Source organism: Leucoraja erinacea, chromosome 25, assembly GCF_028641065.1.
Source record: "Leucoraja erinacea ecotype New England chromosome 25, Leri_hhj_1, whole genome shotgun sequence".
Taxonomy (NCBI): Eukaryota; Metazoa; Chordata; class Chondrichthyes; order Rajiformes; family Rajidae; genus Leucoraja; species Leucoraja erinaceus.
The window spans coordinates 21,760,899-21,775,699 of NC_073401.1; the positions used below are offsets into that span (position 1 = coordinate 21,760,899).

The 14,801-nt window shown below is 39.9% G+C and overlaps 1 protein-coding gene across 1 annotated transcript in view; it reads left to right on the plus strand.

Annotated features, from left to right (window-relative positions):
* top3b (DNA topoisomerase III beta) overlaps window positions 1-10,575 on the plus strand; it is a 29,713-nt gene extending 19,138 nt beyond the window's left edge. The window contains exons 11-17 of the mRNA XM_055655149.1: window positions 1,400-1,546; window positions 2,630-2,803; window positions 3,298-3,426; window positions 4,295-4,444; window positions 5,954-6,054; window positions 6,942-7,143; window positions 9,846-10,575. Coding sequence (XP_055511124.1) covers window positions 1,400-1,546; window positions 2,630-2,803; window positions 3,298-3,426; window positions 4,295-4,444; window positions 5,954-6,054; window positions 6,942-7,143; window positions 9,846-10,324 — 1,382 coding nt within the window. The 3' untranslated portion in view covers window positions 10,325-10,575. The remainder of the gene's footprint in view (window positions 1-1,399; window positions 1,547-2,629; window positions 2,804-3,297; window positions 3,427-4,294; window positions 4,445-5,953; window positions 6,055-6,941; window positions 7,144-9,845) is intronic.
* Window positions 10,576-14,801: the final 4,226 nt, after the last annotated feature.

A 14,801-nucleotide genomic window follows, 5' to 3' on the forward strand; every position in this document is an offset into this window, starting at 1 on the left:
TGCTGTTTAAATTATCAGTTCGCTAAATGCAGTATTATACACTCAGGCTGACACTTGCCATGACAACCGTTGCCTAGTGCTGGGGCAGTAATTATCTCTCAGTCAACTCCAAGCCTAAGCAATCTGTTCATTCTCAAATCACCAGGCAGCAAACTTGAAAACTGGGTCAAATGAAATCCTGGCAGAAATTTGATGAATTTTGAGACAAAGCTCCTTTTAGTTGGTCCTTCCCAATATTATTAGGAGGTCTGGTCACTCTACAACTTAAAGATAGGCATTACTTAATATTGCAAATTAGACTAAACAAATATCGTTTCGAGGTAATAGACAAATTTGAAATACTTACACGAAATGTGGTAAAGGCTCCCAAATAGAGCTGTGAAGATGTAAATCCTGAAATCGTTTGAGAAGGTGTAATGTTATTTTGAAAATCTGCATTTTCAGGAGTGCTAGAGAAATGTGGCTGTAAATAATAAACCTATCTCCAGGTTGGATCTTGCAATGCTAAATTGGCAATCTTTTGATTTTGGATGTGAGCTCTACAGGAAATCAATGCAAAGTTAGCAATTAGCAATTGACATGGCTGTGCTGCTGTACATGCTGTGCTTAGAAAATAAACCGGCAAAGCTTCCTGCTTTTGATTTGTTTTCCTTTGATTTGTGCTGGTAATTATACCTGTGAGATTACGTGCTGAAACTGATTTTATCCGCTCTTTGACAGCAGTTGGCTACTTAGATAATCACATTCACTTCTCTATTTATTCATTGTACCAAGTTGCTCCTAAGCAACATTTTTTAATTTAGTTTTTTTTAAATAGAAGATTACTTATAGATGCTGATTGACCTAACATTATGATGGTATAGGTTTTTTCATACTACTTCCAGATGCAAGCACTGTTCAATAGCCAATAGTTGACAAGATTTGATTTATAAGAAATTGAATGGGATTTTGGAATTCATGATGATTTCCAATACAGCAGAAACAAAACACCACATGGTATTTTTTTTAATCCTAAAATTAAATGAGCCTACTTGTAAATGGGATTGAATTGCAGAATGTAAACTCAAAAATATCATTGAAAATTGCGGCATTCATGGAGCACGAGTGAAGTTTCACGCAGTGGTTTGTGATTTTCTGCTTTAAATAAGATTAGGTACTAATTTTACATTTTCCCATTTCAAAAGCATTTTGTCAATTAAAAATAGGTTTCCTTCAGAACAAAGACCTATCAAACATTTGAAGAGCTTTAGATTCAAAATAATTTTTGTAATGATTGTATTAGTAATGTGAGGATTCACAAGCCCAATTGGACTAAAACTGGAGAGATCTGATTTTCTGTCACCGTCAATTTGAACTCCAGCTTACCTCTAACCTATTGTTATATTGACTGCTGTTCCAGGTAGTGATGGCTGGAGGCTTTACGAGTACATCACCAGGCACTTCATTGCTACAATCAGCTATGACTGCAAATACCTCCAAACAACAGTCGCTTTCAATATTGATGAGGAACATTTTACTTGTACAGGGAAGACTTTACTTTCAGCTGGTAAGGATGGAACATCAGTTAAATGTTGTATGCTGGGTACATAGCATAGTTGAATTTGTTGAATTACTGAACTATCAGTCGGAGTTCTGAATCATCGATCCAGAGACGTAACTTTGAGTCTCACCGTGGCAGCTGGGGAATTTAATTTCAATGAATTAAATCTAGTTTATTTTGAATCAAATCGTGATTACAACCTTGGAACTATTGGATATTTTGTACAAATCTACCTACTTCTCAGATGAGAAGGTAATCTACAAGGAAACTGACAATACTTATCCAATTTGGCCCATAAGTGACTCTGGACCCTCCACTTTGTTTGGCTGTTAACATCCTTCTCAACTCTGGAGCAATTGCTGGTGGAACTATTGCCAGCAATGCCACATCCTATGAATGAATAAAAATAAAGTAGCAATTCCACTGGAAAAGGGGGGAATGATGGGTGATATGTATTGGAAAGTGTTAGGTAAACGCATCAATTGCTAAACCATTCTATCAGATTTGGAACTGCCATCATTTTGTTTGGGGCAAGTATCATTTATTTCCAGCCTAGGTTTTCTTTGACAGTTTCCAATGTACATGTGGAGTGTATATTTATCTTAAAGTTAGCAAAAGTACATATGGATATTACATAACTAATAAATTGATATTGACGATCTACTTTTTACTATAGACTTCTATATATCCCTGTTGTCACAGGGCAAGATTACCACGACAGGCAATCATAGGAAATGGCATTGACTAGGATGGAGTTCTTTGCTAGTTTGGTCCTGGCAAAAGTTTTATGTTACTAATCGCTAAATTCCAAGGCATTTTAAAAAATATAACTAAATTAACATTAAAAACATGCTTGAACATTCATCATGGAATTTGCCATTTGACGCAGAAGCTTTTTGGTGCAAATTTACGTTCGGATTTTTCTTCTGTTCTCCATAGTTTTGTTAGCAAAGAAAACAATTGTTATGATTCTCTCTTTGCCTCTTGTTTTCTAAAACTGTTAAAAAGAGATTAGAAAGACAGTTTCTTCTCCAATGTTCCTGAGTGCGCTTCATGCACTCTATGTTTGATTTTATTGCTGCAATGTAGGTTACACTACAGTGATGCCATGGCAGAGCCTAGCAGATGAGGAGACCCTTCCAGTCTGCGAGGGAGGTGATGTGTTTACTGTCAATGAGGTCAAGTTGCTGGAGAAACAGACAAGTCCACCAGATTACCTAACAGAGTCAGAACTCATCACTTTAATGGAAAAACACGGCATTGGTAAGTTCATCTTACTATTCTCGGCTGACTTTTATATTTGAAACAATACTATTATATGTGGGATTTAAATCATGATATAATGATGTTAAAGGATACAATGCATGAGAGAGCACATTCTGTGTTTCAAGTGAAGGCACCAGCAATGGGAGGTAATTCACAGTATGGTAAGCAAGGCCTATGGCTTCTGCCAAGAGGGAAAAAAAAAGCAAAATTCTCATATCACAACCATACTGATAATTTCAGCTTGTGCAGAAGAAGGATCCCTTCCCAAACATCACCTATCCATGTTCCCCAGAGATGCTGCCTGACCAGCGGAGTTACTCCAGCATTTTGAATTTTTTATTTTGTAAACTAGAATCCTTGTTTCACCATATTCCTGGTCTTTGTTTATCTCAGTAATTATGTAACTGTTGGTTCTGAGTCCAGCAGTCGAGGCTTTATCTGAGATTTAATCTGGAAATGTTGAACCTTAAATTGTTTATTTTCGATAATAGGGACAGATGCCAGCATCCCTGTCCACATCAACAACATCTGTCAACGCAACTATGTTACTGTGGAGAGTGGCCGCAGATTGAAACCCACTAACCTTGGGATTGTCCTTGTTCATGGATATTACAAAATTGGTGAGTGGAATAATCTGTACCTAGGATTTTATTTGTGGGCCTATATTTAACCATTACACAGCATGGAAGCAGGCTCAATAGCCAACCTTGTCCATGCCGACTAAGTTGTCGTACTAGTCTAGTCCCTTTCACCTGCATTTGACCCATAGCTCCAAATAATTTTTTCAAATTTATAATTGTATCCACTTCTATAGCTTCCTCTGGCAACTCGCTCCAGTTATGGACTACCCTGTGAGTGGAAAATGTCGCGCCTGAGATCCCTCTTGAGTCTCTTCTCTCTCACCTTAAAGCATACCCCCGTCTAGTTTTTGAATCCTCCTGCCTAGAAAAAAGACTACGAACGTTCGCATTATCCATGCCACTCATGATCTGTACACCTCAATAAGATCACTCCTCAGAACAACAAAAAATGTTGCAGCCTATCCAACCTCTCCATATAACTCAAGCCTGCAAGCCCAGGTAATACCCTGGTAAATCACCTCTGCACCCTTTTCAACAATGATATTTGTCCTTTAGCTGTACTCTAGTGTGGTCTCGCCAACAACTTGTACAGCTGCACCATGATGTCCCAATGTTTGTCTCTGCAGTGCTGGGTGGAATGGATGGAACGTGGATTTTGCCTGTGGCAGAATTTCATTCTTGACCGTAATCAGGTCGGATTTCAAAAATCTTGAGACTGAAGTCAGCTTCAGATTGGTTGTGGTCAAATCAGGTTTTAATTTTGTTTTCAATCACATCTCTAGGGCTGGGTTGGAGAACAGTGATTAATGAATCAAATTTGTGCAGATGTTTACAGCATCCCGTTTCTCTTATTAGCAATTATTCTGTAATATCAAGTAAAATATATGATCTGTTTACTTTTTGACAGACCAGGAGCTTGTCCTTCCCACTATCCGCAGTGCTGTTGAGAAACAGCTTGGTCTCATTGCTGCAGGCAAGGCCGATTTCCCCCCAGTCCTGGAGCATGCTTTGAATATCTTCAAACGGAAGTTCCACTTCTTTGTGGACTCCATAGCAGGTATGAATCAATCCAATGACAACTTGTACCAAATTCTTAATTGCTATACGGTTCAACTCATCACTTACAAATACACATTTTGGAAGGCTTCCCTTAGATGCAATCCTGCAGGTCGTCTCGTCCAGTCGAGTAAAATTCAGTGGTGGCAGCAAAATCTTGTAATATTTACCCGTAATATTTGCCATCGATTCATGAAGTACATTCAGGTTGGTAAAGGGAATGTGCCATTTCGTTGTCTCCAATGCATTTCGTTGTCTCCAATGCATTTCGTTGTCTCTGTACTGTACACTGACAATGACAATTAAAATTGAATCTGAATCTGAATCTAACTTGGATCATAACCTGCATGTTCACCTGTGGATATTTCTGATATGGATTCTTGCATTTGTTTGTTCATGAAGCTAGCTTTCACAATTTTCTTGAAGCAGAACGTGACCAATAAAAGGCACTAGATACCCTAGTAGAAAAGCTTTAACCACAATTATTTCAGCAAAGAGTTTTTCAACGAATGTTGTTAAGGAAAGCATTGTTAATAGTCACAATAAATACCGTGCTTAAAATGTTTCCTTTCTTTGGCACTCCACTGAGAAAACTTCACCAATCCCTCTGTTGCTCTCAAGCCTCAGAATTGGTTTCTTGGCAAGAAAGTTGTTTTCATGCTGTGATGTTCCCCTGCAAAAGGAGTATGCCACTCTGGGGTTGAACATGAAAAAAGATACAGCAGCATGTGCAATAAACTGTATTCTTATAAAAATTTTAATTTTATTATGAATGAGTTGCTGTACTAAGCCCACATCCCTTGATTCTTTTATGATTGAAAATCTATTGATGTCTGTCTTGAATATAGTTGATAACAATGCCACCACAGCACTCTTGGGTAAAGAATTCTAAAGATTTGATGAAGTAATTCCTTGTAATCTCAGTCCTGGATGTCTGCGCCTGAGTTCCTTGAATCCAGGCATTCTGTCAGAGAGAATGTCATTCTTCATTTTGTGTCTTTATGAGATCTTCTTATCTTCTAACTTGAGAGAGTGGGCCTGGTCTGCTTAACCTGTCTTCAAAGCACAAACTCCCCCTCCCAGGAATCAAGTTAGTGAAACTTTTTTGCACTGGTATGGCAAGTTATATACTTATTTGGAGCGGGAGACGAGTCCTGTATACAATGTTCCTGGTGTGGTCTTACTAGGTTCTATATATTTGTAATGTATCTTTATACTTGCACTGAAATCCTTCTGCATCATAGGCTAAAAAGACTGGTCCTTGATTATGCTGCCGTCCTTGCCGAGGCAGTATGAAATGTAGATAGAGGGGATGAAAGGGAGGTTGGTTTGTGGAGTTAAGCCAAAGGTTGAACAGCAACAAAACCACCAGGAGCTAAATGGCTTGATTCTGTCCAAAACTTTGAAAGATTAACTCCAGGATCCTACTTTGAATGTCAGTGACATGGTGGCTTGTGCCCCCCCTCCCCCACTTACTGTTTTGCTCAGTCTGTTCTTGATCTCTTGACAGGCATGGATGAATTAATGGAGGTGTCATTTTCTCCCATTGCTGAATCGGGGAAGCCTCTGTCCCGTTGTGGCAAGTGCCATCGATTCATGAAGTACATTCAGGTTGGTAAAGGGAATGTGCCATTTTAGAGTGTAGGGATCATTAATTTTTAATCATTACATTCATGGTTTCGTGCAAATGCATTGAGAATATAACAAGAGCACTACCAAGTGATACATATACTTAACACTAAGGAATCCCAAGATTATGCCACGTAAGCAGAAATAGATAACTGGAGCAATAGTTGTGTCTGTGCAGGGAATGAGAGTCCAACATGTTCTCTCACACTGATTACTATACATGGAATAAGACCTGACTGATCACTTTAGATATTAGATAAAAAATGAAAGTATAAAACACCGTCAATATATGTGGAGGGCAGGCACAGGAAAGTACAAATCTCTCTGTATTGTTCTGGATATCTGCAAAGAGTCCTTCACACCCTATTTCACTGCAGCATTTGAAAAGGGAATGGACATCTGGTCGAATCGCACTATAATTACTGAGCCTAGAATTTGATTTCAGACTACACTATATTTACTGGGCAAGAAATATGAGACCAGAATTATTTTGCTCTTGGTACGAGGCAAGGAATAGGACTTCAGAACAGTTTCTTATTTATTGGATTCAGGGCAGAGAATGGGACTCCCATTTTCTTGCACTTTATTTGTTGGATATTGAAACTAGTGTCACTTACACTGGCGGTGAATGGAAATACAAGAATTCTGAACAGGTCTGTGACTGCAAATCTAAGGATCTTGTTTTGTAGTTACCACACTTCTGCACAGAGGTCCAAAGCTCTGATTATGCAGTTACCAGATCTGGACATCCAAGGTACTCGATGTACAGCTGGTAGATGTATGATCCCAGAGGTGAAAATTAAACCTTGCCATTGTGCAGCAAAACCGAAACGATGTAGCATACCACAAATCTGATTCTTACCTTGCAGGCCAAACCAAGCCGGATGCATTGTTCCCATTGTGACGATACCTACAACTTACCCCAAAATGGAACTATCAAGCTCTATAAAGAGCTCCGCTGTCCACTCGATGAGTTTGAACTGGTTCTCTGGTCGTCTGGTTCCAGAGGGAAAAGCTATCCTCTGTGTCCGTATTGTTACAACCACCCACCATTCCGTGATATGAAGAAAGGTAAGAAAGCTGTCAGTATCATTGCTGACTCAATTCACTTTATTTGTGAATCTGCTGTTAATGGAACATTTACAATGGAACTGACTTCATCAACTACCAGGGAGAAGGCTATTCTGGATTTTGTGTTGGGTAATGATAAGGGAACCCAAGGTAAAGGAACCATTAGGAGGTAATGGCCATAATATGATATGTTTTAATCTACAATTTGAGAGGGAGAATGGAAAATCGGAAGTGTCAGTATTACAGCTGACAAAGGGGACTATGGAGATATGAGGGAGTAGCTGGCCAAAGTTGACTGGAAAGATACCCTAGCAGGGATGACAGTGGAACAACAATGGCAGGCATTGGGAATAGAATAGAATAGAATGCAATTTATTGTCATTCAAACCTAGGTTTGAACAAAATATCATTTCTACAGTTTTTTACATTACAAAACAATCCAAGACCCACACTTAACACAGTTTACATAAACATCCATCACAGTGAGTCTCCAACATCTCACTGTGATGGAAGGCAAAGTCTTTATCAGAATATTACAGAAGGTGCAGGATCAGTTCATTCCAAAGAGGAAGAAAGATTCCATGGGGAGTAAGGGGCAACCGTGGCTGACAAGGGAAGTCAGGGACAGTATAAAAATAAAAGAGAAGAAGTGTAACACAACAAAGATGAGCGGGAAGCAAGAGGATTGGGAAACTTTTAAAGAGCAGCAGATGATAACTAAAAAGGCAATACGGGGAGAAAAGATGAGGTACGAAGGTAAGCTAGCCAAGAATATAAAGGAGGATAGTAAAAGCTTCTTTAGGTATGTGAAGAGGAAAAAATTAGTAAAGACCAAAGTTGGACTTTTGAAGACTGAAACAGGTGAATTTATTACGGGGAACAAGGAAATGGCAGACGAGTTAAACAGGAACTTTGGATCCGTCTTCACTAGGAAGACACAAACAATCTCCCTGATGGACTAGTGGCCAGAGGATCTAGGGTGATGGAGGAACTGAAGGAAATTCACATTAGGCAGGAAATGGTGTTGGGTAGACTGATGGGACTGAAGGCTGATAAATCCCCAGAGCCTGATGGTCTGCATCCCAACGTACTTAAGGAAGTGGCTCTAAAAATCATGGATGTATTGGTGATCATTTTACAATGTTTTATAGATTCAGGATCAGTTTCTGTGGATTGGAGGGTAGCTAATGCTATCCCACTTTTTAAGAAAGGCAGGAGAGAGAAAACAGGGAATTATAGACTGGTTAGCCTGACATCGGTGGTGGGGAAGATGCTGGAGTCAATTATAAAGGATGAAATAGCGGCACATTTGGATAGCAGTAGCAGGATCGACCCGAGTCAGCATGGATTTACGAAGGGGAAATCATGCGATTAATTTTCTGGAATTTTTTGATGATGTAACTAGGGAAATCGACAAGGGAGAGCCAGTGGATGTAGTATACCTGGTCTTTCAGGAAGCATTTGATAAGGTTCCACATAGGAGATTAGTGGGAAAAATTAGAGCATGTGGTATTGGGGGTAGGGTACTGACATGGATAGAAAATTGGTTGGCAGACAGGAAGCAAAGAGTAGGGATTAACAGGTCCCTTTCAGAATGGCAGGCAGTGAGTAGTGGAGTACCGCAAGGCAGGGTGCCCCACTATTTACAATATACATTGATGATTTAGATGATGGGATTAAAAGTAACATTAGCAAATTTGTAGATGACACAAAGCTGGGTGGCAGTGTGAACTGCGAGGAGGATGTTATGGGGATGCAGGGTGACTTGGACAGGTTGGATGGCAGGAGTAGGCCATTCGGCCCTTCGAGCCAGCATTGCCATTCAATGTGATCATGGCTGATCATCCACAATCAGCACCCCATAGGTTTTCCATACTAGATCATCGGAGATGTCCTAATTCTTTAGGAAATGCGGGTTCCCCTCTTCCATTATAGATGAGGCTCTCACTGGGGTCTCCTCGATATCCCGCAGCTCCGCTCTTGCTCCTCCTTCCCCCTATTCGCAACAAGGATAGAATCTCCCTTGTCCTCACCTTCCACTCCATCAGCCGTCGCATACAGCATATAATCCTCCAACATTTTCGCCACCTCCAACCGGAGCCCACTGCAGGCCACATCTTCCCATCTCCCCCCCTGTGCTCACCACAGATCGTTCCCTCCACAATTCCCTGGTCAAATCATCCCTTCCCACCTAAGCCATTCCCTCCCGAGGTACTTTCCCCTGCAACCACAGGAGATGCAACACCTGCCCCTTTACCTCCCCCCCTCAACCCCATTCAAGGACCCAAACAGTCTTTTCAACCTCATCTATTGGATCCGCTGTTCCAGGTGTCAACTTCTCTACATTGGCGAGACCAAGCGCAGGCTCGGCGATCATTTTGCTGAACACCTCCGCTCTGATCTCCCCATTGCTCAGCACTTTAACTCCCCCTCTGACCTTTCTGTTTGACCAATCTGACCTTTCTGTCCTGGGCCTCCTCCATTGTCTGAGGCTGGTGGTTGTTATTTTTTTTTGCATAATTACAGAGAATAATTTGGAGTATAAACATCATAACTATTATCTGGTGCTTATTTGCTTTATGCACCAGATGTGAGTTGGACAATTTAATTATTTCTTGTTGCAGCTTTAAAGGTTATTATGGGGTTAGCCAATAACATTACTGAGTTGAGGGCGACTGACAAATTTATTTTTACTTTCCTAGGAATGGGATGTAATGAATGCACCCATCCGACCTGTCAACATTCGTTGAGCCTGCTGGGAATCGTCCAGTGTGTTGAATGTGAGAGTGGTGTGCTGGTCTTTGACCCCACCTCAGGACCAAAATGGAAGATGGCTTGTAACAGTTGCAATGTGGTCGTGCACTTCTTTGAAAATGCCCACAGAGTGAAAGTATCATCTGAAACCTGTGTATGTGAGGCAGCGATCGTTGATGTGGACTTCAACAAAGCAAAATCCCCTCTGCCTGGTGAAGCAACTCAGCACTCGGGCTGTGTCTTCTGTGATCCAGTGTTTCAAAACCTTGTGGAACTTCAGTATGCCAAAATGAAGCACCCAATGCACAGAGGTGGTGGAGGACAGGGACGAAGACGGGGAAGAGGCAGGGGGCGTAGACCTCCCGGCAGGGGCAATCCAAAGAAACCCAAAGACAAAATGGCTGCACTAGCAGCTTATTTTGTGTAGGTGTGAACAAGGAACTTGAATAACCGATGACTTGCATTTTCATTGGTCTGTTTAAGGAATTTTTAGTATGCTTATTCTTGTTCCAGCTGAAAAGCTAAAGCAGAGCCTTGGACTTCAAGGAAATGAGGCAAAGGAAAAGGAAACTCGAGAGAAACAATGGAATCTGCAGGCTGCGTAACTCAGATTTGGGCAGTTGACTATGTCCAACTGAAATAACTCACTTCTAAAATAAAATACATGGTTTATGAGGCCTCGATCTAAAATTGGTGCTAATTTTCTGCTTGTCATTAACATAGACCGACTATTCATATGATATAGATGCTTGTCCAGCAGATGTTTAATTTTGTAGTTGAAATGTATTTACTAACTTCTAATTACTGAACTGGAAAATGTCTGACTAAATATATAATTGAGCCAATCAATATTCGATACTGGTCTTGGTCAGGCTAGTAACAGCAATACAAGAGGCTCCTTTCATGCCCTTAGTTATGTCTGAATCGGAGGGAATTTATTATTTTCTTAATTATTCTTCAGAACCCCTGATGCACAGTACATGTGCAAGCCTATAAAATTAATAAATGCCCTTCAAAGTGAAGATTCAATATTGACCATTTCTGCACCCAAATTAAGAATTATCAATGTAATGATTTAAGCCGTGGATTTTTGTCGCTGCAGTTGACCTTCTATGCCTTCCGCAATCAAATGTCTGTACACAAGTCTTAAGTGTTGTGGTGATATCTGCTTCCACCACCACTTCTAACAGCATGTTGCAAATAACAACCAATCGGGGAAACTCTGCTCCCTTAGATTCCCTCTATATCTCCCATTCACCTAAAAATGCATCCCTTCCTATTTAAGCCTCCTCCCTCCCCCATTGGAAATACGATTCCCTATTTACCATATCTTTACCTCTTATTTTATACTGTCAGGTCATTCATCAGTCTCCATCACACCAAGGAAAAAAACATCTAATCCAGCCTACATCCTGATGAATCACCTTTGCACCCTCTACAGTAAAATCACATCCTTTACAGGCAACGCACAAAATTGCGGTACTGATAGTCAACTTACTTTCATGGGAGTACAATGAAGGCTCTCTAGCTGAGTACAATTTCCATCAGTAACAAAATAGAAATTTCCTACCTGAAATGTTCTTTTATGACAATGTTCAATTAGTGTTCTTTTACTTCATTTGGATTGCTGAGAGTTTCTGCCAATTCCTGGTTAAATAAATATCAAATCTACATGTGCTCTCCCCATGATTGTTTAAGTGGTGATGGTAGTTTTGAAGTTGCTCTTGATTATTACCTGTCTCGGGGAGATACTTAAGTGAGAAACTGTCCATACAGGGCTGACTTGAGAGGAAATCTCTACACCCCGAGGTTAGTTGATCCCTGCAATTCTCTGCCTAAGTGGTTAGAGAGGCTGAGTCACTGGCGATATTGAAATTAATTTGTTTATCAAAATTGAGGTTAGTTAGTTTAGGGGGGTTAGTATGGGAAAGTGGCAGCGAGTTAAAAGATGAACCATGTTCTTATTGAATTACAGAGCAGGCCTGAGAGCAGAATGACCATGGCATTTCTATTTATTATACAATATTATGTAATTATTATTATCTTGTCTTTCCTATTTTTTTTCAAAGAGGTGATCTGTGTTGATCAGTTTTAGTCCCTGTGCCAGCAGGGTGAGATGTGATCAATGCCAAACAACTTCTCAAGTCAGTTTTGTTGAGTTATTTCAACTTGGGTAAAGTTATTTGAGGTTTGCTCTCATACCAGTGTTCCTAGCAAAGGAATCATTCAAAACTTGCAGATCTCAATAATGAATATCCTGAGATTTTATTCTGGAATTACATTAATGGTTTTTGCCAAGAGCCATATACCAAATGTGTTGCCCAAAGGCACCCTTTAAGGACAAATATCTTGCATACAGCAATACTTTGGGACAGGGATTCATTAGTCATAAAGGCATTCACTTATTTTATATGAGGAAGGGTTGCATTTATTTAGGTCAATAGGAATTATAACTGATATATAATTATTCCTGTAACCTTTTTTCACTCTAGAGGAGTGTCGTTTGTAGTCTGACTGACAGCAAATTAACTGTCTGAGTTGCTTCTTCCTAGTCCTAATGGCTCACTGGGCCAAATTTATGTTTTTATTTCAGACTTCTCATATCTGCATTTTTTTTTTTGTTTTACCTAAATTTATACTATTTCTACCATTTGTACTATTTTTCATTTTTATATTTTTATTTGCTTCCCTGCAACATAAGCTCAACTCTCAATGTAGGCATTTCTAGTAGATGGCTAATAGATAGAGTTGAATATTGGAGCAATGTATCTAGACTTGTTTTTCAAGCAATAGTCAGATGTTTTGAAGATTCTCTATCTTTTATGTGATTGAGAGTATGCAGTTTGCTAGAATTTTGTTTGGGAAATTAGATTATTGACCCTCTTACACCTCCTCCAACCCCAACTACTGTATCCGTTGTTCAAGATGTGAACTCTTATATATAAGCGAGACCAAGCGTAGACTAGGCGTCCGAACACCTCCGCTCAGCCCGCCTGAACCTACCTGATCTCCCGATTGCCGGACACTTTAATTCTCCATCCTATTCCTACACAAACATTTCTGTCCTAGATCTCCTCCATTGTCAGAGTGAGGCTAAACGCAAATTGGAGGAACAACATCTCATATTTCATTTGGGCAGCTTACAGCCCAGTGGTATGAATATTAATTTCTCTAACTTCAGGTAGTCCTGGCATTCCCTCTCTCTCTATTCCTCCCCTGCCCAAGTCGTAACAGCTTCTCATTTTCACCCTACAAACAGCTAACTATGGCCTGATTCCTTTAAAATCGTTACCTTTTTGCATATCGTTAATTCATTGTTCTTTTATCTCTTCACATCATCGTCTATATCTCTAGTTTCCCTTATCCCTAACCAGTTTGAAGAAGGGTCTTGAACCAAAACGTCACCCATTCCTTCTCTCCAGAGATGCTGCCTGTCCCACTGAGTTACTCCAGCTTTTTGTGTCTATCTTCAGATTATTCAAGCTCTTACTAGACTTCAGTGTACACTGCAAATCTTGGCTTCATCCATTAGGGGACAGTATATCCCTTTTTAGCAGGCTCGCTTCATCTGCATTGACCTGGCTTAGGGTTGCCGCCTGGCGATATACATAGGAATCACACCAGCTTTGTGGATATTCAATTATTTTTTTTACTGATAATGTCAGGTCATTTCTGAAGGCACTTTTCAGACAAGTACGTTAGTTATACAAGACCAGGCGATCGGTTCCCTTCTTTGATGGACATTAGTGAACTGGGTGAGATTTAGAGAAGTCTGATAATTTATGGTCACCATTGCTAATACACTTCCTTTATTCAAGAATATTTAATTACTTGAGTAATGACTAAATTCTTCAGCTTCCATGATAGGATTTAAGGTTGGGTCTTTGGAGCAATGTATGGTCTTTCAGTAATTTAACCACTATGCTAATGTACTCATTTTACTGAACTATTGCTGAACATATCTTTCAATTGTAGTTTTGCTACGAACCAACAGATGAGACCAAATTTCATCCATCTTGTTACATCAGTTTCGAATATTAGGCTACAGTTAATCAAGTAACTAGAGAAAGAGGTTGTAAACCTTCCTCATCCTCAATTGTGTCATCATAATTGGAAATGCTGTTCAAGTCTGAGACAAGTTTGCAATTATTTTCAACCATCTCAACCTCTTGAGAAACTAACCAAAAACTGGAGCCAATCCATGACAGCCTAGCTACTTTGAAGAAGGGTCACGACCTGAATAGTCACCCATTCCTTCTCTCCAGAGATACTGCCTGTCCCGCTGAGTTACTCCAGTATTTTGTGTCTATCTTCAGCCTAACTACTTTGATGTTTTGCCATTAATTAATTCTCCCAAATCGTGAACCTTGATTGAAAAGGTAGATGTCATTGACTTCCTATTATTTTTTTTAAATTAATTCTCTGGTCCTTTAATTTGATTTTGAATAAGTGTATTTTTATGTATATATGATTATCAAATGAGATTTTAAAATGCCTGTTCATTCCCTCCAGATATGCTGCCTGTGTTACTCCAGCACTTTGTGTTTTGTTGAAGATTCTAACATCTGTAGATTCTTAGGTCTTTGGTAGAATTGCAACGTTAAAAAAAAAAAACATTTGGACAGGTAAGTTGATAGTAAAAGTTTATAGGGACATGTCCTGTTTGCTTGCTTTCTGAAGAAGGGTCTCGACCCGAAACGTCACCCCTTCCTTCTCGACAGAGATGCTGCCTGTCCCGTTGAGTTACTCCAGTATTTTGTGTCTTGTATTCGGTGGAAACCAGCATATGCAGTTCCTTCCTACCAAAGATCAAAGAGCTTTGCTTCCTACACTTTATGTAGGGTCTGAAGAAGGGTTTCGGCCCGAAACGTTGCCTATTTCATTCGCTCCATAGATGCTGCTGC